The sequence below is a fragment of the Vitis vinifera genome, chromosome 2 (genome assembly GCF_030704535.1).
Source record: "Vitis vinifera cultivar Pinot Noir 40024 chromosome 2, ASM3070453v1".
NCBI classification, from domain to species: domain Eukaryota; kingdom Viridiplantae; phylum Streptophyta; class Magnoliopsida; order Vitales; family Vitaceae; genus Vitis; species Vitis vinifera.
Genome location: NC_081806.1, coordinates 6,680,518 through 6,707,467, shown reverse-complemented (window position 1 = coordinate 6,707,467; position 26,950 = coordinate 6,680,518). Strand labels below are relative to the sequence as shown.

The following is a 26,950-nucleotide window of genomic DNA, read 5'->3' as shown; positions in this document are numbered from 1 at the left end:
CTTAGGAAAGGTGTTAGATCTTGTACACAACACCCTATAAGCAACTTGAAAGTTTAGAGAGAAAATTGTTCCTATTCTCTGATTAAGGTTAAGAATTACAACATATATATATATATATTTTTTGATAGGAAACGACAAAGGAATATATTGATAAAAAGAAGGTACAAATAGAAGGATGAGGAATCCTCTCAACAAAGAAAAACAAGACTACAAGAAATCAAATATAAGAAAGTACAAAAAGAGAAAAGTAGACACTCTAGTTGCACGCCGCTAACCAATCAAGTTGTAACATGTTAAGAGGAATCCCCTTAAAAACCTTAGAACAAAAAGCCCAAAAAGAGGTAAGAAAACAAATAGAATCCCAAAGATACTCAGAATTCCTTGCTTTGTCCTCGAAAATCCTTGCATTTCTTTCCCGCCACACCACCCACATTAAAGCGATGCACGCGTTTTGCCATAAAACAATCCCTCTCTTGGAAGATCCAAAACCATTAAAATTACTAGATAACATGTCAGAGATGCTCCTTGGGGAAACCCAATCCATCTTTGCTGATTGAAATAATTTGTGCCACAACCCTATCGTCAAAGAGCAATGAAGGAAGAGGTGATCTACTGTTTCTCCATGCTTCATGCACAACTTACATATGTCAGGGCTAAGTGCTTTGTAGGGTCTTCTCAATTGTAGCAAGTCATTAGTATTAACCTTCTTGTGAGCCACCAACCAGACAAAGGACTTGACTTTAAAAGGGACTTGAGCATTCCAGACAAACTTGGTAGGGAAAATTGGAGGCAACTCAGAATATTGGGATAAGGCCAGAAAGAAAGATTTGACTGTGAAAAGACCTGAAGGAGATAAGGACCAAGATCTCTTATCTGGAACCGAAGATGAAATGTGTAGACGATCAAAAGACTGCATAAGGCCCTCTAGATCTTCTATCTCAGAATCAGAAAGATTTCGGCGAAAAGTGAAATTCCAAGAGAAAGGGCGGGTACAACCAAGAATTGATGAAATAGGAGCATTTTTATCCGTGACTACTCTAAGTAATCTTGGATATTGGACACCCAAAGGTTGTTCCCCCCACCACAAGTCATCCCAGAACCGAATTCTATCCCCATTACCTACCACAAACCGAGTAAACTTGGAAAACTCTTGGTAGACTAGTGCAATGGCCTTCCAAGGACAACGATGAGACCATCTAACTATGTTGTTGACATCCCAACCATTGGAGTGTGATCCATAAATGCTTAAAATCACCTTGAATAGGACTACTCTTGAATAAATGAAAAAGGAAAAGAATAAAAAGATACAACTATAAAAATAATTATTACCTTGAGCCCTTAAGGCCTGACTCAAGTGGTAAAGGGATGAGGAGAGTTTGTGGGAGGTTCTAGGATCAAGTCCTAATGGGGACAAAAAAATTTACCTATAAAAAATAAAAATAAATTACTACCCTAAAAATATAAAAACCAAAAACTAAATTAGGAGATAAATTTAAAAACGTTGACTCAGTTGATTCTATCATCTAATTACTCCACTAAATTAGATCATAACATCCCTTAATTTATGGCACTAAATGAAATCACCCACATATTAATAGTTTCTGATGTTTGTGCATAACTTCACTTTTTATTATAGACTAAATCTCTCTTTTAAAACTTTTACTACTAATATTTCAATTGTGACTATTCCTAAACTATATAGGAAACACTTTCCACTACCCAAGTGGAGAAAGATGATTCAGGAGGAGATGCAAGCCCTAGATAAAAATGATACTTGGGAGCTAGTGAGTATTCCTTTTGGGAAGAGATCCGTTGGATGTGAATGCGTGTTAATGTGAATTATGGGGTAGATGGATCAATTGAAAGATGCAAGGCAAGACTTGTGGCAAAAGGTTTCACACAAACTTATGTAATTGATTATTAAGAGACTTTTGCCCTAGTTGCTAAGATGAATTCAATTAGGGTGTTGTTATCTTTTGCTACATATCTAGAATGATTGCTACTTCAGTTGGATGTAAAAAATGCATTTCTGCATGGTGAATTGGAGGAAGAAGTGTATATGGACCCCTCACTTGGTTTCTAAGAGATGCATCGAAATGAAAAGGTTTGCAAGCTTAAAAAATTCCTCCATGGCTTCAAGCAATCACCGAGAGCTTAGTTTGAAAGATTCACACAATTTCTTTTCAAATATGGGTACTGACAAAGTTAGGGTGACCATACCATGTTTTTTAAACAATCTAAGAATGGAAAGATATCTATTCTTGTATTGTATGTAGATGATATCATCTTGACCAACAACGATATGCATGAGATGGAAAATTTGAAGTAACTTATGGCTAAAGAATTTGAGATTAAGGATCTTGGGGCATTGAGGTATTTTTTTGGGATTTGAGGCTGTAAGCTCACAAAGAGGAATATTTTTATCACAAAGGAAGTATGTGTTAAACTTTCTAAAGGAGGTTAGCATGATGGGATGCAAACCGAGTGATACTTTGATTGAGCCAAATCATAGGCTAAGGAGCTTATGTTGAAAGCAAACCAGTTGACAAAGGTCAATATCAAAGATTGGTTGGTAAGCTAATTTATTTATCTCATACTAGGACTGACATAGCTTTTGTAGTTAGTTGTATTAGCCAATTTATGCACTTACCAAATGATGTCATATGGAGGTAGTTTTTAAGATTTTGAGATACTTGAAGGGCACACTTAAGAGAGGTCTTATATTTTCCAAGAATGATCACCTACAAGTAGAGCCTTACATAGATGCAGACTGGGCTGGATCCCTGGACCATAGGAGGTCTACATCAGGGTATTGCACTCCAATTGGAGGTAATCTAGTGATTTGGAGAAGCAAAAAGCAAGCTGTTATGACTAGGTCAAGGGTTGAAGTTGAGTTAAGAGCAATGACACAAAGAATTTGTGAGTTACTATGTCTAAGAATTCTTTTAACAGAATTGAGGATGGAAAAAACAGATCCTATGAGACTATTTGGTGACGACAAGGTAGCTATTAATGTGGCTCATAACCCAATTGGACACGATGGAACCAAATATATTGAAATTGATGGGCACTTCATCAAAGAAAAATTATAGAGTGGTTTAATTTGTATTCTATTTGTGACAACATGAGCAACTAGCAGATGTTCTTACAAAAGGCATGTCAAAACAAGTGTTTCACTCTCTAGTGAGCAAGTTGGGTATGATAGACATCTTTGCACCAACTTGATGGAGAGTGTGGAAAGTCAACATTGAGATTTTTATTTTCTTACGGGACTTACTTCCTTAATTCTACATTGATTGATTGACTACATTTAGATAGGTTCCTAGTTTACCTTTTTTTTTTTTTTTTTTATTCTTTGATATTCTTTTGTACAAATTTTCTCCTTGATTTCTAATTGTAATTTAGGAATATTATAGTTGTAAATCTTCCTTTCTAGGTGATTCCCATTCTATATAAATGACCTATTATATAATTTTGAGAAGATGTAAAATTATATTCATAATTTGCACAAAAATCTTGGTATTGGATCATTTGATGAATATATTTAGAGAGGGCCACATAAATGTTGTATGGAGGTTTGTGGAACACATGGATGTTTTTCGTTCTCTATTATTGATTTATACAACGCTGCTCTTGAGGCCTGACTCAAGTGGTAAAGGGTTGGAGAGGGTTTGTTGGAGGTTCTAAATTCAAGTCTTAATGGGGACAAAAAAATTTACCTATAAAAAAAAATATTTATTTATACAATGATCATTTTGTACACTTTTCTTCAGGTAGGATGTGTGTGTGTCTTGGGTGGGTGGGTGGGGGGGGAGGAGGTGGGTGGTTGGAGGTATGTCTTAGGTCTTGATTAGGTTTCACAATTTTGTCTTCATTGATGTAAAACATCCCCTCCTTTTGCTTTTTGGTAAATTTGGTTTGAGTGAATGAGAAGGATGTTCGAAAAACGAAAGCCTCCATCTATTAAGCTTAAAATGATATTTCAAGATTGTTATTCTTATGGGGCTGAAGCATATGGTATATTGTCGTTCTTTAGGTTGATCCTTATCTATTGTTATTAAATATACATGTTGCATGTACATGGTCTTGACATTACTTTTCCTTGTATGAGGTATTCCTTTTTTATTGGCTAAAAAAATTTGTAGCTCCACATATGTTGTATTTGTCTATTTATGATTCTTTTTTCCCTCTATAATTTGTGTTTGTCTTTGGTCTAGGTGTAAAAGGAGTTTACTCTTCAAGGACAATTGACGGTGCAACCCGGTTTTTACAACAATATACTAGTTACCTAAATGCGAGGTATGACATTATCCGTTTGATGAGGTTTCATTTTAACAAGTTAAGGAAATTTTTTGAATTAAAATAGAACCAATGTGATTAATAGCTTTTATGGTCTAGACAATAATGGATGGGATACCGACATTGTGGTTAGAGACTTGCATTGATGCCCTTGGAAGCATATACCCTAATTTTATTTGATTTATTTGCCATATTTGTTTTATTATGGATGGTGGATCCTCTATTCTTTTTTGAGGGATTTATGGTGGGGAGATCAACCTTAGTTCTATATATTCCCTTGTCTTAACTCCCTTACATGATTGAGGGGTCTTTTAGCTTGCTAGTTTTCTAATGATCTGCTTCCAATTGTGTAGATATTGTCCACTTTTTTAGATAGGGGAAAAAGTTCTTAGCATTATACATGTATGAACTCCTCTTTATCTTGCAAACATGTTTTAAAGTCGTGAGGGCCCCCTTGGGCCCAGAGAGGATAATATCTACACAGTTGGGATTGGGTCGTTACAAGTTTCTGGTCTTTTTATGCATGACTCTTGAATTTTGGAGGAATCTTTTATATTGATAATTAAATATTTGTCAACCTCTCTATTGTTGTTACAAAGTGTTTTCATTTATTCTTCTTATCTTGATGAGAAATATTAAACCTTAGAGTTTAGGTGTTACTTTTTCCTTAAATTTGTCTTCCAAGCCCTATGAGATGTTGATTCACTTTTTCCTTTCATCTCACCGTAAACCTAATTGAAATTCCGAAACTTCCAAAAAAATTGGTCTTTGCTTGGTTTGTGGTTAATAGATAGGTTAATGTAAATGATTTGCTTTAGTTGAAGAGGCCTTTTAAGGCAATTAGTCTTGATTGCTATGTTAAGTGCTTGCTAGAGGGGAATCTATCAAATATCCTTTCTTCACAATTTTGCTTTGGAGTTGTGGCAAAGACTATTTTCTATTATGACCTATCAATAACAAAAAAAAAAAAAAAAGAAGACTATTTTCTGTTGTGGAGAACCCATATAACTCTTAGAGGTGTTGGTCATTTCTTTCGAGGCTTTGTTAGGAGTCTTAGGGGGAAGGCCTTGGTCTAGTTGGGGTGGGTGGTGGTTTTGTTTTTCCTTCCTAGCAAGCTTGTGGGGTATTTGGCTGGAAAGGCATGCTAGTATCTTTGAAGGTGGAAAGAGATTGGAGATTGATTTGTGGGACAATACCTAGTGCCTTAGTTTGGTTAAGTTGGGGGATGGTTTGTTTTGCCTTCCTGGCAATCTTGTGGGTCATTTGGTCGAAAAGGAATGCTAGTATCTTTGAAAGTGGAAAGAGATTGGAGCTTGATTTATGGGCAATACTTGTTTTCTCGTATTTCTTTAGAGGTCAATTGCTAAGGAGTTTTGGAAGTTCTTTTTAAAATCATTTTTTTGGATTAGAGATTTGATTTATCTTCCATTTATGAGAGTGGTTGATATTCAAGTTGAAGCATGAAGTTGGCATTTGAAGCTTAACTTTGATAAATGATTAAGGTAAATTGGGCAATAACAAACGCAGATTGGATTATAGTTGTTCAAGGCTTCTTAATAGAGTTGGATTTAAGCTAGCTATTAATGTGTAAAACATTTGCTCAAGTCTCAAAATTGTAAGAATTATGGTGTCTTTAATTTCTTGGCTTAAGGGTCATTAATATATGACCATTAGGAGCAAGGAGGATTGTTAACCTATTTAGGTGCTACTATGTCAGGTTACCCTTTGGTGGGTTGATGATACAAAAATATGCTTTTGGGGAAATATTTATGGAAATAGACGAGACCTTCCTATCTTATCAATTCTTAAGTCTACTTATCCTTTCTCTTGGAACTTTAATTTCTGTCGAAACCTTTCTGATTTTAAAATAGAAGATCTAGAAAGACTAATGTACTCTCTTACTCGTTTGCACTTATCTCCATTCACTCTAGATGCGAGAACTTGGTCTTTATCTTCTTTAGGTTATTTACAGTAAAGTCTTTTTTTTTTTTTTTGTCTTGTCCAATCATTTTGACCCAGTTCCATTCTTCCTTATCGATTTTGTTTGGAAATTTCAAGTCTCATTTAAGGTTAAGTCCTTTGTTTAGTTAGTGACACACAAGAAGGTAAACAACAATGACATGTTAGAACTGAGAAGATCCTATAAAGCCCTTAGTCTTGATGTTTGTATGTTGTGTATGGAACATGGAGAATCGGTAGATCATCTTTTTTTTTATATTGTCCATTGATTTTAGGGCTATGACATAGATTATTTAGATTGACTAAGTTGGATTGGGTCCCTCATAGGAGTATTTGTGACATGATGACCATTGCATATAAGAGATTGGGAAGCTCTAGTAGAGGCTTGGTAATGTGGCAAATTGCTTGTCTTGCTTTGATTAGGGTTGTGTGGAGGGAAAGAAGTGTTAGAATTTTTGAGGACAAGGTGAGGACTTTAGATCCTTTTGGGCCTCTTGCACCACAACTTTTATGGGCATTCCCCTTAATGTGGTTCAACTTGATTGATTTTTGGTGTGTAGTTTCAAAGGTGTGGTCTAGTAAGGAGAGGTTGTTATTTGAATTTTCCATATGGTTTATGGAACACCACGGGTGTATAGGTTTACTTAGTATGGAGATTTCAATTGTTTAGTTCTTTGTTTTTGAGAGGATTCTTCATCCTTCTTTTGTATCTTTTAAATCCTAATTTAATATATTTCATTACTGTTTCTCATAAAAAAAAAGTGTTAGTGAGCCATTCTTGTACATATATAGAGTAATGAGGTTAAGAAATTTTGTTATTGTTTTAGTGCTAGTTTTCTCCTTCCTTATCTTGGAGTTTCAATTTCATCACCTCCTCTTGGAGCAAGACATTGAACAAGTAGCTCTTTTTATGTTTCCTTAAATCTATATGTATCCATTACCCATTTTTCCTGATGTAAGAGTTTGTTCATTAACATTTTTAGGACTATTCCTGGTGAATTCTTTCTTTAATGCTATTTCTACTTCTACTAACTTGGTTCCTTTTATTTTTCCAAACTTCATTTGGAAATCCAAAACCATTAAAAGTGAAGACCTTTTTTTACATGACTTCTGGCAAATAAGAAAGTCAATTCTAATGACTTGCTCTAATTGAGAGGACCTTATAAAGCTCTTAGTCCTAAATGGTATGTCATGTGCAAGGGGGGTGGGGAATCTAGTCATCATGTTTTTTATAGGCGGATTGGGTAGTGGTTGTTCTCTAGTGTAAGAGGATTGTGGGCTGGGCGGGATACTAGAAGCTAACTTTAAGGGTAACTATGGGTTGCAAGTCTAGATGGGCCGACACCCTTTGGGCCTACATGACTTTGAGGCTTCTTTTAACCCAGAGCTTTCCCTTCTTGGAGATTGTCATGATGCAAAGAGGACATTGCCTTTGAGGAAGAGGCCATGCAACCCTTATTGATGGAGTTTTGTCGTTTGATTGCCAACGAGGTCCTCTTAGCAGAAGTGAACAGATATCCAGGTTCTTTTCTTCTCCATGTCTCTTCCGCAAGAATTAGGTTTGTGTCTTCTCTTTCTTTCTCTGATGGTGAGTTAGTCCTTGAGGCCAGTGAGGCAGGGTTTGGTGCAGTATCTTAGGAGGGTGGTGGTTTGTTGTGTATGATCTGGCGGATGGTATCTTGGTGGAGTATACATATCTCACGATGAAGGTGGTTAATGTTTTAGTAGAAGAGGTGCTTCCGAGGGGAGGAGGGTGGGGATTGATGGGGTGTCTTCGAAGGAGGAGTTCCATGTTCAGGTTAGTATTTAAGTAGTTTGATTGTGTTCACTGAGTGTTTGGGCATCCTGGTGGAAAGCTTCAAGGCTAAGGTCTTGGCTCTCATTAGAAAAATGATGGCTAGAAAGAAGGTGGAGGGTTGGCAGGTTGTAAGGAGGGGAAAAAATCTCTTCAAAATTGGAAAGAGAATTAAAAAAGTTAAGAGTGCTTAGTCTTGGATAAAAACATACCTATTTCTTCAGTTCTCGGTCCTACTCGTCCTTTCTCTTGGAATTTAAATTTCCGTTGTAACTTGTCAGATTCTGAGATTGAGGACTTAGAAGGCCTCATGCGATCTCTTGATGGAGTGCATTTATCTCCTTCGGTTCCAGATGCCAGATTGTGGCCCTTGTCTTCTTCAGGGCTTTTTTCAGTTAAATCTTTCTTTCTAACTTTATCCCAATTTTTTGGATCTCCTCAGGTTTTTCCTTCTAAATTCGTTTGGAATTCTCAAATTCCTTTCAAAGTGCAGTCCTTCATCTGGTTAGTGGCACACAAGAAGGTGAATACTAATGACATGCTACAAGTGAGAAGACCCTACAAAGCCCTTAGTCCGGATATTTGTATTCTGTGCATGAAGCATGGGGAATCAGCTGATCATATTTTTCTTCATTGCTCCTTGACGATTGGGTTATGGCACAAGTTATTTCAGTTAGCTAAGATGGATTGGGTTCCCCCGAGGAGCATCCTTGACATGATGTACATCAAATTCAATGGATTTGGTTCGTTTAAGAGGGGGATAGCCTTGTGGCAAGCTGCAAACATCGCTCTTATTCGGATTGTGTGGAGGGAAAGAAATGCGAGGATTTTTGAGGATAAAGCAAGGAATTTAGAGTCTCTATGGGACTCTATTGTTTTCCTTGCTTCTCTTTGGGCTTATTGTTCCAAGGTTTTTAAGGGGACTCCCCTTAATGCGATACATCTTGATTGGATAGCAGTGTGTACTCCATAAGGAGTGGTCTTTTTAGAGTGTTTGCTTGTTTTTCAGTGTATTTTTCTATAGTTTAGCTTTCTTTGGCAGGAGGATTCCTCATCCTTCTTTTGTACTTTTTTATCTATCAATAAATCTTTGTGTCGTTTCCAATAAAAAAAAAAGAGTGCTTAGTGACCTATATGGGGGCAGCAGGCAGTGGGAGGGAAGTTGGCAGAGGAGGATGGGACATTGTGCCAATTTGTAAATGAAGATAAAAATTATCACTCGAATGTTAGGCGGGTGAATGATAGTCACAAGTTAGGATCATCAAGTCCTTGATTTGATTGCATAAAGCAGACTTTGCTTGCTTGCAAAAATAAAAAATCCAAATGATGTTGAGGGAATTAGTAAGGAGCTTTAGGGGTGGACAAATTTTAGAATCAGGTGTTGTGAGTGCCAGGGGAGCTGCTGGTGAGATGCTTGTTTTCTAGGAGAATTGGATTTTGGAGCTGATGGATATGGAAATGGGAGGATATTTGATCTTGTGTCATTTTTAAAACTATGGGGACTAGTTTGTTTAGGTTATTTACTAGGGTGTACAGGCTCACTTTAGGGAGGGAAAGAGAAGGCTTTTAGGTAGAATTGGGGGTCATTTAGTGTTTGTGGACTGACCCATCATGTGGTGGAGGTGATTTCAATATTGTTAGATTCTTTTGGGAGCGTAATAGAGCCATCGGGGTATTGTTAGCTATGAGAAGATTTACAAAGATCATGAAGGTTAGGGGGCTTATTTATTTATTTATTTTTGTGGGGAGGAGGGGCTAGTGGGGTGTGGTTGAAGAATCCGTTCTTATCAAGATTAGACTGGTTTTTGGTGTTTAAAGGTTGGGAAAACCATTTTAGTGGAGTGTTTTAGCGTATTTTTCCTAAGCCAATATCAAATCACTCTCTGATTTTGTTAGATTGGGGGGAGATGAGGAATGATGCTACCCCCTTCAGATTTAAAAATATGTGGCTGAGGGAGAAGGGTTTCAAAGACCTCCTTAAGGGGAGGTGGATAGGATACAATTTTGAAGGTGCTTATAACTTCATCTTGGTGGTGAAGCTAGAGGTGTTGAAATTTGATTTGAAAATTTGGAATAAAGAGGTGTTTAGTTATGTTTCAATAAGAAAGGAGATGACCTTCAGTGAGATGGGTTTTTGAGATTCGAGGGAGAGGAGGAAACCCTTTCTCATGAGAAGAATGAGGCGAGAAGCAATTTGAAAATTTGGAATAAAGAGGTGTTCGGTCATGTTTCAATAAGAAAGGAGATACCCTTCAATGAGATGAGTTTTTGATATTCGAAGGAGAGGAGGACACCCTTTCTCATGAGAAGAGCGAGGTGAGAAGCACAACTAGGGAATTATATGGTAAGTGGGCTCTTTTTGAAGAAACCTCTTAGAGATAGAAATCTTGGGAGTTATGGGTTAAGGAGGGGGACAAAAATACTAAATTTTTTTTTTTTGATAAGTAAAGAGAAGTATATTAAAATGAAAGAGGAGACACCAAACTAGTGTCTTCTAGGTATACAAAAGCAGCCCTTGGACTCTAAACCAAGGAAGCGAGCCGAAACCCCTACCTATAACTAAAGCCTAGCCACTCAAAAAAGCTAACCAGAGACCGCGGGCTCAAAACTATAAACACCCTCACCCATGACCACAGATTACATACAAAAGAATGTTTCAACCTTTGGATTGACAACACCTCATTCCCAAAAGCCAACGAATTTCTTTCCTTCCAAACTGACCAAAATATACATAAGGGGGCCATTTGCCACGCCTTTTTACGGATTTTCCCCACAAACGCTCCATGCCACCCCAGGAGAGTTTCCTTAACTGTACCAGAGAGAACCCACTCCACACCAAAGAGGGAGAAAAGAAGATTCCACAATGTCCTCGTCATAACACAATGGAGTAAAAGATGATCCACCGTTTCTGCTTCAGCAAGACAAAGAAAACACCTATTTGCCAAAGAATAACCCCTCCTCTGGAGTTGGTCTAAAGTTAAGATTTTGCCCCAGGATGCTTCCCACGCGAAAAACGCTACCTTTGGAGGCACACTCGCTCTCCAAATACCAACATAAGGGAACATAGCTGAACCACCAGGCTCTAAATTCTTCCATACAATGGTGAATGCTCATAGAAGAATGAATTGCGTGGCTAAGATTAAAATTAATGGGGCTTGGGTCTCCAAGGAGAATGAAATAAAGGGGTGGCAAGGACCTATCACATTCTGTTGTATGATTCAGAAGAGTTGAGACCTAGCATAAATGGGGGATTTTAAAGTTTTAGAGGGGCAGGATGCAGAAAGTTTGGAGGATCCGTTCTTAGAGGAGGAGGTTTCTTTTTTTTTTTTTTTGTTGGAGTTAAATGGGGACAAGGTTGTAGGCCTTGATGGGTTTCTTATGGCCTTTTAATATTCAATTGGGATTTTGTGAAGGATGAGGTGATGGGGTTTTTCAAGGAACTGATGGAGGTCAAAAGTCTCGATGCTGCATTACTAGTGTTAGCAAAAACACTAAAGAAGGTGGTAGGCAAGGTGTTTTCCAATTCCTAGAATGCTTTTGTAGAGGGAAGACAAATTCTTGATGCGGAGCTAATAGCAAATGAGGCCATAGAGTCTATGTTGAAGAGCAATGCTTGTGGAGTCTTGTGTAAGTTAGACACTGAAAAGGAATATGATCATGTCTACTAGAATTTCTTAACCTCATGTATTGGAAAGATGAATTTTGGCTGGAAATGGGTAGAATGGGCTAAATGGTGTATATCTTTATGACATTCATTGTATACCTTGTGTACTAGGATGTGCCTTCTCTTTGGCATTTGTTTGAAAAATCATTTTAAATTAAAAAAAAAAAAAATCCTATTTGTTTTTAGTAGAAGTAGAAAGAGGAAAGGGATGTGTGCAGGAAAAACAATATGTCCAGAAACATGCAACCTTTGTGCAATAGGATGAAAGCATTAATGTCCCGTTTGTCCCTCACTATAATCAAGATAAACACATATGGCTAATTGAGTAGACAGTTTGTTACATTCGGCCTGGCAGGTGCATCCAAACACTTTCAAAGAATGATGGTCAGGAGACATACTATAAAGCTGTTCAAAAGGAGAAACACCAGAAATAACAACGGAAGATACACTTGTAGACATTTTTCTTTGCTTAGATAGCTTGCAAGAATCATGTAGAAGGCATGAGACATCAAAATCTGCCTCTGGTTATGATATCAATTTCATTGTTTAAATATCCAAATGGTAGATTTGGGACGATTTGAGAAAACAATTAGGAAGGGGAATGCAGCATTCAGTAGCTAGTATTTCTACACAGTGTTAAGCAACTCTTGACCAGCTGGCAAGCTAAGTTTGTGGGAATGGGGGATGGGTCTGAAGCTGAAGAACCGTAAGAACTAGAGCAGGTCAGGTTTAGGCACGATGAAGTGCAAAGTTGAAAAGTTTGAAGTGGAAAAAAAGTCTTTTCAGGTGAAGTTTGAAGGATCGAATGGTGGAACTTGGGTATCAGTAACAGAAAGGAGCCGTGGTTTTGTCGTATCAGTAGGATTTGGAAGGGAGGAGGTGGATTGGTTAACGGAGCACTTGAAGAAAGCTGTGGAGTTGGAGAATACCAGGGGATTCACACGAAAGTTCAGGGGCGAGAATAAGATTCATTTGATGGAGATTTGCTTCAACAATAGAGGGCGATTCATGAAAATCACCGAGATTGCCACAAGAAGGAATCCTTTACTTCTTGTCATCCCCGAGGGTGATAAAGGTAGTGGATGGGAAGTCCTTAGGAGGGCGATTCTTTCAGTGCAAGATTATTCTGATCAAGTCGGAGAAGAGCGGAAGAAGATGTTTGGCAATAATCAGATGAGCAAAAGCAGATATAGAGGTGGTCGGTCATACGCAGAGGTGGTTGCAGAGGATGGAATTAGGAGTGGAGTTCCATTAGCAGCTGGAAAATGGGCCAGAGCCGTAATATGTGAATCCAAAGAAAAAGTTCAAGACTGGACTGATGAAGGCAAGGCCATTGCAAGGATGTTGGGAGTGAAAGGTATGGTGTCTATAAACCCCATTTCCGCCTGTAAGGGGTGTTTCTTTGTGAGTACAGCAGGAAGAGCAAAATGGTTACAAGAGCAGGAGAGACTTTTAGTGAAAGGAAGGCTTGTTCTCCTAAGAAGATGGTTGCCAAGAAAATATGTTTATTCCTGGAAAATTCAGAAGGGGTTGGTTAGTGTTGAAAGGCCTTCCTTTTCACTTGTGGGAGGAAGACCAGCTGAAATTCATCTTGAAGAAGTGGGGGAGGGTGACTGAGGTAGCAAGGGAAACCGTGAAGCTGTTGGACTTGAAGAAGGTGAAGCTGTGGGTGGAGATGCATCCTAGTGTCGTGCTTCCAGCGTTGCTCGAGGTGGAAGACGGGGCCTGGAAACATACTGTAGCAGTTTCAGTCATCGGAGAAGAGGGCGAAGACGGCAATGTCACGTCCGAGTCATCCCACTGCAGGTACGAGTGGTTGAAAGAAGGGGGTTGCGTCTCTCAGACGCCAATATTTGCAGAGGGGCTACGAGGTAGTATCAGGGGTAATGAGTGCTACAGGAGGGAGCTTCTTCCCCGGGCACGTTATCGGCATTCAAGTACAAGCATGGCGGCCAAAAGGGAGAATGGATGGGAAGGACGCAGATCAGGCTTAGTAGAAGAAGTCATTCTTGGGCCCACAGGGCCTGAGTCTTCCACTAAAGCCCATCCAGTAAGGGCCCAAAAAGGGAGAAGGAGTCGTGGGCTTCACGCTGGCCCAGACGTCCCTCAAGCCCATGACGCTGCCGCATCCCTTTCTTCTCCACAGCGAGCGGGCTCCTCTGCAAAAGCGACCACGCAACTTCGTTCAGGCGAGGAGAGGGTCGACGTCGAAGTAAATCTTGGAGAGGATGGTCGGGCCGATGAGTTTCTGGCCCAGATTTCATCCAACCCTAGCCCACCTTCAGAGATAGAAGAAGAGAGTTACGGGTGTCGGTCGTGGGTTGTAAGTCATCAGGCCCGTCGGGGTTGGGCCAAGTTCAAGGTGGTTTGAAGTCGTTTGGCTTGAGATATGGGTCTCGAGAGAGAGAAAGCGCAGCGAGAAAGGGGAAAGCTCCAATGGATCAGAGGGAAGACTTCACGCAAGGGGAAAAAACGACGGATTCAAGGGAGATGTGGTCCAAACTCTTTCTTCCAAGCGCGGATCGCCGACATGGACAACGGAGTAGCAGCGAGATTCTTCCCCTACGGAGCGCAGCGTCACTTTGCGAAGGCCGCAATCTGGAAGTGGATGGCGGGATGGGATCTCAACTTAGAGAGAGTCCCATCTTTCGTTGTCTTCTGCCAAGGAAATGCAACAGTTGGTCGAAGGAAGAAACCTCGACGTCAAGAGGAGTGATGGAATCGCGAAAATCCCAACTCAAAGAAGACAAAGGAGGATTTACGGGCCGAGCGGGGTACGATCCTGGTAGCTCTTCAGTCACGGTGTCACCTTCTATTCCAAGAACCAGAGGTAAAGAAATCATTTTGGGAGGAAATTGTAAAGTTCCTGGAGTGGAAAACTTGGAGGTAAGTCAACCTTTTTCTTCTCAGCCACCCGAGCCTTATCCCTATCCTTCCTGTAATCTGGAAAAGAGTCTTCCGTGTCCCTCCGGTCCTTATCTCCCATATTCAGAAATTCTTTCCCGGTCTCCTTCGGTAAATCAAGGTAAATTTAATATTTTTCCTGAAATAGGCGGTGTTGGCCCATTAAATTTTGTTGGCATCCCTGTCCATGTTGAGGAGAATCAGAGAGCTGTTTTTAACCAGATGTCCGAGAGATCTACCCCTAGGAAGTCTTCTAATCTGATGCCAGGCAGTCCGGGGGTTAATGAGGCATCCCCGCCGGAAGACTATCTTATAGATGGCCTGTCCCCTAGGAAAATGGCTAAAGTGCGAGAGGTCCTATGCTCTCTGGACATTAAGGTGTACTCTAGGAGGAAGAATAGAGGTCCATAGGCGTTTGAATCCAGGTGGATTTGGTTTGGAGGGTTAGGGCCTGTGTGTTTTTCCATGAAAATCATCAGTTGGAATGTTAGGGGTTTGGGTTCAAGTAATAAGCGAAGGGTGATTAAAGATTTCCTTAGGTTAGAGAAGCCGGATGTTGTGATGATTCAGGAAACAAAAAAGGAGAAGTGCGACAGAAGGCTAGTGGGCAGTGTCTGGACGGTTAGAAATAAGGATTGGGTTATTCTCCCGGCGAGTGGGGCTTCAGGTGGGATTTTGTTCATTTGGGACTCAAAAAAGTTGTGCAAGGAGGAAGTGGTATTAGGCTCGTTCTCGATATCGGTCAAGTTCGCCTTGGAGGGCTGTGGACCTCTTTGGATTTCTGCAGTTTATGGTCCTAATAGTCCCTCACTTAGGAAGGATTTTTGGGTGGAACTTTATGACATTTATGGTCTAACTTTCCCGTTGTGGTGTGTGGGCGGGGATTTTAATGTCATAAGGAGAAGTTCAGAAAAATTGGGGGGCTCTAGGCTAACTTCAAGCATGAGGGACTTTGATAGTTTTATTAGTGAAAGTGAATTACTTGATCCACCTCTTCGGAACGCATCATTCACTTGGTCAAATATGCAAGAGTCTCCCGTGTGTAAGAGATTAGACCGTTTTCTTTACTCAAATGAGTGGGGGCAGCTATTTCCCCAAGGCATTCAAGAAACCCTTATCAGAAGGACCTCGGATCATTGGCCAATTGCTTTGGATACCAATCCGTTCACGTGGGGCCCAACTCCTTTTAGATTTGAGAACATGTGGCTGCAACATCCTAGTTTCAAGGAGAACTTTAGAAATTGGTGGAGGGGTTTTCAAGGAAACGGATGGGAAGGCCACAAGTTCATGAGGAGATTACAATTTGTTAAAGCCAAAGCGAAGGAATGGAATAAGCTTTCTTTTGGAGTGCTTAATGAAAAGAAAAAAAGTATCCTCAAGGATTTAGCTTACTTAGACGCCATCGAGCAGGATGGGGGTCTCACCTCTGAATTGTTAGTTCAAAGAGCCTTAAGAAAAGAGGAGCTAGAGGAATTAATTTTGAGGGAGGAAATCCATTGGAGACAAAAAGCTAGGGTGAAATGGGTTAAGGAAGGGGATTGCAACTCTTAAGTTTTTTCATAAAGTGGCTAATGGCAGGCGAAATAGGAAGTATATCAAGTCATTGGAAAATGAAAGGGGCTTAGTGTTGAATAATGCCGTGAGCATCACAGAGGAGATCTTACTCTACTTTGAAAAGCTCTACGCGAATCCTATAGGAGAGTCTTGGAGTATTGAAGGTTTAGATTGGTCCCCTATTTTGGAAGAAAGTGCAATAAGTTTGGTGGCCCCTTTTACTGAAGAAGAGATTTCTAAGGCCATATTTTAGATGGATAGGGACAAGGCTCCGGGGCCTGATGGCTTTACTATTGCAGTATTCCAAGACTGCTGGGATGTGATTAAGGAGGATTTAGTGAGAGTGTTCGCAGAGTTTCATAGGAGCGGTGTTATCAATCAAAGCACTAATGCCTCTTTCATTGTTCTTTTGCCCAAAAAGAGTACGACAAAGAAAATCTCAGACTTTAGACCCATTAGTTTGATCACTAGTCTCTATAAGATAATAGCCAAAGTGCTCTCAGGGCGTCTAAGAGGGGTTTTACATGAAACCATCCATACTACTCAAGGCGCTTTTGTTCAAGGGAGACAAATAATGGATGCAGTCCTCATAGCAAATGAGATAGTGGATGAGAGAAGACGATCAGGGGAGGAAGGTGTCGTCTTTAAAATTGATTTTGAAAAGGCTTACGATCACGTAAGGTGGGATTTTTTAGATCAAGTGTTGGAGAAGAAGGGGTTCAGTCCTAAATGGAGGAAATGGATGAATGGATGCTTGTCCTTGGTATCTTATGCAGTATTGGTGAATGGTAGCGCTAAAGGTTGGGTTAAGGCATCGAGAGGATTAAGGCAAGGAGACCCTTTATCCCCCTTTTTGTTTACTTTAGTAGCAGATGTATTGAGTAGGATGCTTTTGAGAGCAGAGGAGAGAAATATGTTGGAGGGTTTCAGGGTGGGTAGAAACAGAACTAGGGTATCTCATTTGCAATTTGCCAATGACACCATCTTCTTTTCTAACACTAGGGAGGAAGACTTGCAGACTCTCAAGAGTCTTTTGTTAGCATTTGGGCATATTTCTGGACTTAAGGTCAATTTAGACAAGAGTAATATTTATGGCATCAATTTGGATCAAGCTCATATTTCAAGATTGGCTGAGACACTTGAATGCAAGGCTTCTAGCTGGCCTATACTATATCTGGGTCTTCCTTTGGGCGGGAACCCCAGGGCAGGGGGTTTTTGGGATCCTGTGATTGAGAGAATTTCAAGAAGATTAGATGGTTGGAAAAAGGCATACCTATCCTTCGGTGGAAGGATAACTCTCATCCAATCTTGCCTTACCCATATGCCCTGTTACTATCTTTCTTTATTTAAGTTACCCGCTTCAGTTGCTGCAAAAATCGAGAGGTTGCAGAGGGATTTTTTATGGTCAGGGATTGGGGAAGGCAAAAAGGATCATTTAGTCAGGTGGGATGTCGTGTGTAAACCGAAGGAAATAGGGGGTTTGGGTTTTGGGAATATTTCTCTGAGAAATCTCGCTCTTTTAGGGAAATGGTTGTGGAGGTACCCTAGAGAGGGTTCAGCTCTTTGGCATCAGGTCATACTAAGCATCTATGTTTCACACTCCAATGGTTGGGATGCCAACACAATAGTCAGATGGTCACATCGTTGTCCTTGGAAGGCTATTTCTCAAGTCTTTCAGGAGTTTTCCTCGTTTACTCGATTTGTGGTAGGAAATGGGGAAAGAATTCGTTTCTGGGAAGATTTGTGGTGGGGGGACCAATCTTTGGGATCCCAATATCCAAGTCTATTTAGAGTAGTCTTGGATAAAAACATACCTATTTCTTCAGTTCTCGGTCCTACTCGTCCTTTCTCTTGGAATTTAAATTTCCGTCGTAACTTGTCAGATTCTGAGATTGAGGACTTAGAAGGCCTCATGCGATCTCTTGATGGAGTGCATTTATCTCCTTCGGTTCCAGATGCCAGATTGTGGCCCTTGTCTTCTTCAGGGCTTTTTTCAGTTAAATCTTTCTTTCTAACTTTATCCCAATTTTTTGGATCTCCTCAGGTTTTTCCTTCTAAATTCGTTTGGAATTCTCAAATTCCTTTCAAAGTGCAGTCCTTCATCTGGTTAGTGGCACACAAGAAGGTGAATACTAATGACATGCTACAAGTGAGAAGACCCTACAAAGCCCTTAGTCCGGATATTTGTATTCTGTGCATGAAGCATGGGGAATCAGCTGATCATATTTTTCTTCATTGCTCCTTGACGATTGGGTTATGGCACAGGTTATTTCAGTTAGCTAAGATGGATTGGGTTCCCCCGAGAAGCATCCTTGACATGATGTACATCAAATTCAATGGATTTGGTTCGACTAAGAGGGGGATAGCCTTGTGGCAAGCTGCAAACATCGCTCTTATTCGGATTGTGTGGAGGGAAAGAAATGCGAGGATTTTTGAGGATAAAGCAAGGAATTCAGAGTCTCTATTGTTTTCCTTGCTTCTCTTTGGGCCTATTGTTCCAAGGTTTTTAAGGGGACTCCCCTTAATGCGATACTTCTTGATTGGATAGCTGTGTGCACTCCTTAAGGAGTGGTCTTTTTAGAGTGTTTGCTTGTTTTTCAGTGTATTTTTCTATAGTTTAGCTGTCTTTGGCAGGAGGATTCCTCATCCTTCTTTTGTACTTTTTATCTATCAATAAATCTTTGTGTCGTTTCCAATCAAAAAAAGATACACTTGTAGACAAAAGAAGAAAATAACCTGCCTCCATGATGTGCCTATGTTTTCGTTTTGCTACACCATTTTGCTTTGGAGTTTCAACATAGGAAGATTGGTGAAATTGTGCTATTTTATTTCAACAAATCAAGAAATATATCACTTTTATTTTCCCTGTGCAACTCTTACTGAAAACATTTAATGACAGCTGAGTATTTTGTGTGAATCATAGTGCAAAAGACTGAAAACATTTATTTCAACCTTTGTGCAATAGGATTAAAGCATTAATGTCCCGTTTGTCCCTCACTATAATCAAGATAAACACATATGGCTAATTGAGTAGACAGTTTGGTATATTCGGCCTGGCAGGTGCATCCAAACACTTTCAAAGAATGATGGTCAGGAGACATACTATAAAGCTGTTCAAAAGGAGAAACACCAGAAATAACAACGGAAGATACACTTGTAGACAAAAGAAAATAACCTGTCTTCATGATGTGCCTATGTTTTCGTTTTGCTACACCATTTTGCTTTGGAGTTTCAACATAGGAAGATTGGTGAAATTGTGCTATTTTATTTCAACAAATCAAGAAATATATCACTTTTATGTTCCCTGTGCAACTCATACTGAAAACATTTAATGACAGCTGAGTATTTTGTGTGAATCATAGTGCAAAAGACATTGAATATAGATAATAGTTTATATCCATGTCTCATCAGATATACCTGACAACCTGACAATACTGAGTATAGATATCAGTAAAGGAGACGTAATATCGAGACCTTTCTTTAGAGAGGGAATAGGGTCACGTATCTAAACACAAGATTGCATATCAAAGGGTACCATAAGAATTGGAACTTTTATTAAAAGGTGATGTAAATTTTGCTAGCCTTGGAGCCACTGCAATTTGAAATATTGTGACTATTTAAGTTTCCAAGAACATCAATGAAAACTAAATATGTTAAATGAGAACTAGAAATGTGTCCAAGGCAAAAATACCATAGATCAAACATAGAAGACTTAGAAGTCAAAAGGAAAGAAGACAAATCAACTGAAGAGGCAACCTTTATTGGAACATGGAGCTCTTCCACATATATTCCTTCCATTTTATTGCCTATCCCAATTACCTGCTTGGATTGAGGATCCTGTACAGCAACCAAAGGAGAAGAAAGGAGCTGAATAACCAAAATAAATAGTTGACTGATAGAGATCAAGTTCAAAGAGAGTTGAGGAATATAGAAGGATCAAGAAGAGACAAGTTAAAAGTAAATAGTTGATCCTACCCCTGCCAATGACATGGAAGCATGGGTGGCAGCCATAACAGAGATTGAAAAGGGAGGGGAGACCCAGAGAGCTTTGGAACCAATAAAAGTGGGGTCACTAGTTATATGGTGCAAAACACCTGAATCAAAGACTGGAGGAGATTTGAGAAATAGTTGGAGTTGACGAGGACAAACCTGTAGAGGGAGATACCAACAAGGCTTCCTTTTTTTTTTTTCTGATAGGCAACAAGATCATGCATTAAGAAGCGCCAAAAAGGTGCGTGCCCTATGAAAGAGCATTTGAATGACATATGGAGAGGAGCTTTTGTAGTTGTTCAACAATTTAGGTTAATGTGGGAGCTAGTGGGATTTTTCATTGCTTGATGATGATACAACTGCAATGTGTTGATCCTTCTAATCTTTTGTGGATGTTGTTGCTGAGGAGTCAATTTGTTCAAATGTTTGGGACTTTGATGCTTCCAATGACCCTTGAGAAGAAACTATGTCCATCAATGATGACTCTGGTATGATTTATTTGACGATGGGGTTGTGAAACAGATTATTTCAGATAGCTAAGATGGATTGGGTCCCCCTGAGGAGCATTTCTGACATGATGACCATCAATTATAAGGGTTTTGGAAAATCCAAGAGAGGCATAGTTTTGTGGCAAACTGCATGTATTGCTTTAATTTGGGTTGTTTTGCGGGAAAGAAATGGTAGGATATTTGAGGATAAAACTAGGAATTCAGATAATCTATGGGATACCATTCACTTCCTTGCCTCTTTTTGGGCTTTTGGTTCCATGGTTTTTAATGGCATTCCCCTTAATGTGTTGCAACTAGATTGACTAGCAGTGTGTAGCTCCAATGGGGTGGTCTAGCAAAGAGAGTTTGTTTTTTGTTATTACCATTTAGCTTTTTGTTTTTGTATTCTTGTTGTTTAGTTTTCTTTTGTGGGAGGATTCGTCATCCTTCTTTTGTACTTCTTAATTCTATCAATATATTTCTTTGTTGTTTTCTATAAAAAAAAATGATGACTCTGGTATGATGCTTTTGGTATTCTGGTTTGGGGCTTAGGAGGAATTGCCAAAATGGCTTGACTGGGCAAAGAAAGAAGCCCCTTTCCTGGAGCAATTGTAGAATAAACTTCTTCGGCTAATAATTCATTAACAATAAAATCAACAGAAGGAAGCAGACTTCACTGGAGAATAGAGCCATGAAATGCTTCAAAATAATCCCTAATGGTCATCAAGAACTGTACCAAACTTTTCTCCCTTTAACTTTAATGGATGCCTTCTAGCAAACTTTGGGTGCATATACAACTTAGAGAGATCGTCCCAAATTTCATTTGCTGGAGAGAAGGTAGCCAAGTGGACTCCAATAAATTGCTCCATGGAATTATTATTTTGGAATTGTCTACCTTCCAAGTGGAAAACATAGTGTCTAATCATCTGTCTTGGTGTTGGTAGGTTTCTTTGTTACCCTAGTGACATAGCTCCATATAAGCTTTACCCATGAGGAAATTGTTCATCACATATGCCCAATATATATGGTTAGTTTCACCATAATAGCTTGAAGAGAGTATGAATTTTCATTTTTCATAAGACTAAAAAATTTCAGAATGTTTTCAAGGAAACAAAGAGAGAGAAATTGAAAACAAAAACGAAAGCAGGTGCCAAAGTTGACTTTGAGAAATAGAGATGAACCAGGAAGAGAACAACTCAAAATCAAGCTTTCGTATCATGAAAATAATGCCAATTGAGCAAAGAGAGGGAAAAGAGTTGGGAGACAGGGAGTTAGCAAAGGAAACATAATCAGCTTCAACATAGGATCATGTGTAATTCTATTCACAAGGGAACATAATTAACATCTACCTAGGATCATGGGTAAATTGTATTTATTGGTCCCCTATTTCGGAAGAGAGTGCGTTAAGGTTAGAATCCCCTTTCACCGAAGAAGAGATTTCTAAGGCCATTTTTCAGTTGGATAGGGACAAGGCTCCGGGGCCAGATGGCTTTACTATTGCCGTATTCCAAGAGTGTTGGGATGTGATTAAGGAGGATTTGGTGAGAGTGTTCGCTGAATTTCATAGGAGCGGAATTATCAATCAAAGCACTAATGCCTCTTTCATTGTTCTAATACCCAAAAAGAGTCTATCAAAGAGAATATCAGACTTTAGACCCATTAGTTTGATCACTAGTCTCTACAAGATAATAGCCAAAGTGCTTTCTGGGCGACTAAGAGGGGTTCTACATGAGACCATCCACTATACTCAAGGCGCTTTTGTTCAAGGGAGACAAATATTGGATGCGGTTCTTATAGCGAATGAGATAGTGGATGAGAGAAGAAGGTCAGGGGAGGAAGGTGTCGTATTCAAAATAGACTTTGAAAAGGCATACGATCACGTGAAGTGGGATTTTTTGGATCATGTGTTAGAAAAGAAAGGGTTCAGCCCTAGATGGAGGAAATGGATGAGTGGGTGTTTATCTTCAGTATCTTTTGCAATCTTGGTGAATGGTAGTGCTAAAGGGTGGGTTAAGGCATCTAGGGGTTTAAGACAAGGCGACCCTTTATCCCCTTTTTTGTTTACTTTAGTTGCAGATGTACTTAGCAGGATGCTCATGAGAGCTGAGGAAAGAAATATGTTAGAGGGTTTCAGGGTGGGTAGAAATAGAACTAGGGTGTCCCATTTGCAATTTGCTGATGACACCATATTCTTTTCTAACTCAAGGGAGGAAGAGCTGCAGACTCTGAAGAGTCTTTTGTTAGTGTTTGGGCACATTTCTGGGCTCAAGGTCAATCTTAACAAGAGCAGCATTTATGGCATCAATCTTGATCAGGCTCATCTTTCAAGATTGGCTGAGATGCTTGATTGTAAGGCGTCTGGTTGGCCTATTCTATATCTGGGCCTCCCTTTGGGCGGGAATCCTAAGGCGTGTGGATTTTGGGATCCAGTGGTTGAGAGAATCTCAAGTAGATTAGATGGGTGGCAAAAGGCCTACTTATCCTTCGGGGGGAGGATAACTCTTATCCAGTCTTGTCTTACCCATTTGCCAAGTTACTTCCTATCCTTATTTAAAATGCCCGCTACAGTGGCGGCAAAAATAGAGAGGTTGCAAAGGGATTTTTTATGGTCAGGGGTTGGGGAAGGCAAAAGGGATCATTTAGTGAGGTGGGATATTGTGTGCAGACCAAAGACAATAGGGGGTTTGGGTTTGGGGAATATTTCTTGGAGGAACCTCGCTCTTCTAGGGAAATGGTTATGGAGGTATCCTAGAGAGGGTTCAACTCTTTGGCATCAGGTCATTTTAAGCATTTATGGTTCACACTCTAATGGTTGGGATGCTAACACTGTAGTCAGATGGTCTCATCGCTGTCCTTGGAAGGCTATTGCTCAAGTCTTTCAGGAGTTTTCTTTGATTACTCGGTATGTGGTAGGAAACGGGGATAGAATTCGGTTTTGGGAAGATTTGTGGCGGGGGGACCAACCTTTGGGAACCCAATATCCAATACTATTCAGAGTAGTCGTGGACAAAAACATTTCTATCTCTTCAGTTCTCGGTCCATCTCGGCCTTTCTTGTGGAATTTGAATTTCCGCCGTAACCTGTCAGATTCTGAGATTGAGGACTTAGAAGGCCTCATGCGGTCTCTTGATGATTTGTATCTCTCTCCTTCGGTCCCAGATGCCAGATTATGGCCTTTATCCTCGTCAGGGCTTTTTTCAGTCAAATCCTTTTTTCTAGCATTATCTCAATCTTCTGGATCTTCTCAGAACTTTCCTTCAAAGTTCGTGTGGAATTCTCAAGTTCCTTTCAAAATGAAGTCCTTTGTCTGGTTAGTGGCACACAAGAAGGTGAATACTAATGATATGTTACAAGTGAGAAGACCCTACAAAGCCCTTAGTCCTGATATTTGTATCCTGTGCATGAAGCACGGGGAATCAGCAGATCATATATTTCTTCATTGTTCCTTGACGATTGGGTTGTGGCACAGGCTATTTCAGTTAGCTAAGTTGGATTGGGTTTCCCCAAGGAGCATATATGACATGATGTCCATCAAATTTAAAGGCTTCGGTAATTCTAAGAGAGGGATAGTTTTGTGGCAAGCTGCGAGCATAGCTCTAATTCGGGTTGTGTGGTGGGAAAGAAACGCAAGGTTTTTTGAGGATAAAGCAAGGAATTCAGAGTACCTTTGGGACTCTATAGTTTTCCTTGCTTCCTTTTGGGCCTTCTGTTCCAAGGCATTTAAGGGGATTCCCCTTAATGTGATTCAACTGGATTGGATAGCGGTGTGTACTCCATAGGGATTGGTCCTTAGTGGGTGTTCGTTTGTTTTTTGTGTTTTTTCATGTAATTTAGTTGTCTTTGGTTGGAGGATTTCTCATCCTTCTTCTTGTACTCCTTTTCTATATTAATATATATTTGTATCGTTTCCAATCAAAAAAAAAAAATAATAATACTATAATACTCCTCACCTACCAAATGGCCTGGAAAGCATATGGTAGAACCTTCTGAAAGACATTTTCTGTTCATGATAAAACCCTTCTGAAAAACTTTTTGAACCCTGTCAGTCCTAACGATTGATACGTGTTACATATCCAACATCTGATGTTTGAAATTCTTTTTGGGCCTCATGACCAGAAATGGTATCTTGTTTTGATGACAGTCCTTAATGAATCGTTCTTAAGGGGTAAATCAATCTTCTTTGTGGAACTGACATTGTTCCCATCTTACTTACTAATAACCATACTTCAGATGCATTTCCTATAGATCCTGAGAAAAGAAATAATATGGACTGGATTAAAAGGATGGTCATCCTATATGCCATGCTTTTATTGACAATTTTTTTTCCCATAGAATTTTGTCATCAAATTTTTGTGTGTGCAGCTTTTAAATCACATGAAAGTATGACAAACTGCATGCAGTTGAGCTTATTTTCATTGCAGTTCAAATATTTAATTGTTACATAATAGGCCATGTACATGTGATGAAGGGGAACCTACTAGAATTTAGCTCCATATCACGTCCTAGAGAATAATTGTTGTTTTTTGAAATACATAAATATATAAGTTGAGAACATTTCTTTTAATCCATTTGATTAAAATAGCTTTTGGCCTGAATTAAACATTAAAATGTTCTCAATTAACTCTAGATTGCAGTTTGTTGGAGGATAGATATCTTTCTTTTGATCCATTTGTGTGTAATAGCTTTTTGCCTCTATTGAGCTCTAAAAACTTATCAAAAAGTTACTCTGGATTACAGTTTGTAGGGGCTATCAAGTGGGTTTAATGGTCCCTATTCCCCTCTTAGATTGTATATTAGGCTGTGAATTGAAAAATTGCAGTTTGGATATCAAGTAGTTGATACATGTGATGCTTCATATTGTTGCAGGGGGCAAATAGCATTCTTGAGCAACTTGGCTTCTATTGCTAAACAGCAGTCTTTTGGCCGGGCTGGATTGATGAGCCTTGCGGAATGCATTGCCTCAGCCGCTAATGACTGTCAAACAGAATGGTGTGAGGATGCTGGCCCTAACATAGTCCAAGAGGAATCTGCTTCAGAAAGTGTTTCTCACAATGATAAAACAGTCTTACTGGATGCTTTGAGATTTGTTGTTGAGTGCAGCAAACAGCACTTCAATCCTAATTATCGTCTTCGAGGTCTTTTATTACTTATCTGATTAGATTATGGTATTCTCTCTTTTAAAGTTGAATATCAACATCTCAAGCATTAGTAGTTCAATCATGATTGACTTGACCTTTGTTTTGGCTATCAGTTTGTGAGCGAGTCCTTGAGGCTGCTGCTTCTATGGTGTGTACATTTAACGTGCCTCTTGAAGTACTTTTGCACTTCATTTCGGCACTGCCGAGGGAATTTACTGATTGTGGGGGTAAGCTAAGTACTATCCATGGATATAATTCAATTTTTACTCTTTGTTTTGAGCCTCCCTCCTTCACTAATAGCTCTGTTTTATGTTAATTTCTTCTTTTTTGTACTCTTGGTTATGTCTTCTTCTTCCTTTCTCTCTCTCTCTCTCTCCCTCTCTTTCTCTTTGTCTCTCTCTCTCTATCATAACCACTTGTGCACACACCCAAAACTACATTGTGAATTTGCAGTCAAAGTAAAAGTTTCATTTTTAGCTCAAAAAGGAAATATATCTTAATTGAAATATATTCCTTCTATGTACTCCATAGATTTATCATGTATGGATATTTCTTCCTACTATTTTGTTTGTTAGGGAAACTGAAAAAGTACATTATACAAATATTTAATTAATTGTGGAACCTTATGGAAAGTGTGTATAACTGTTTGCTAAGATCCCTGAGAAAAGGATTAGGATGGTGATTGGAAGGTGGTTTCAGAATTTCATAATGCTTTTGCGGGCAAGTGCTAGATTTCAGATGTTGATTGAGAAGCAGGTTGCCTGGTCTGGTTTGTAGCTGGATGCTGAAAAGGGTGTAGGATCATGTTGATTGGAGTGTTCTATTTTATATGCTTACCTACATGGGGTTTAGGGATAAATGGGTTGGATGAATTAGAGTTTGTATCTCTATGGTGCATTTTACTATGCTTGTTAATGGCAGTCCAACTGGCTTCTTCAAAAGCTCTAGGGTCTTGCATCATTGTGACCCTTTATCCCATTTCTTGTTATGGAAGCTTTTAGCAAATTGATTGAAAGAGCAAAGGAAGGTGAATACATCCAAGGTTTTTAGTGGGGCTGAGGGCAGGATAAGTTTGGATCATTTCTCATATCCTATTTACTAATCATACCTTAATTTATTTTTGGGGCTGACTAGGACCAGGGGCTGGAGGTCATGCAGT

General features: G+C 39.5%; 1 protein-coding gene across 6 annotated transcripts in view; it reads left to right on the top strand.

Annotated features, from left to right (window-relative positions):
- LOC100855390 (uncharacterized) overlaps window positions 1–26,950 on the top strand; it is a 120,871-nt gene that overhangs the window by 14,644 nt on the left and 79,277 nt on the right. For all 6 annotated transcript variants that reach the window (XM_059734021.1, XM_059734023.1, XM_059734027.1 and 3 more), the window contains 3 exons: window positions 4,218–4,299; window positions 25,520–25,788; window positions 25,905–26,018. In XM_059734021.1, coding sequence (XP_059590004.1) covers window positions 4,218–4,299; window positions 25,520–25,788; window positions 25,905–26,018 — 465 coding nt within the window. The remainder of the gene's footprint in view (window positions 1–4,217; window positions 4,300–25,519; window positions 25,789–25,904; window positions 26,019–26,950) is intronic.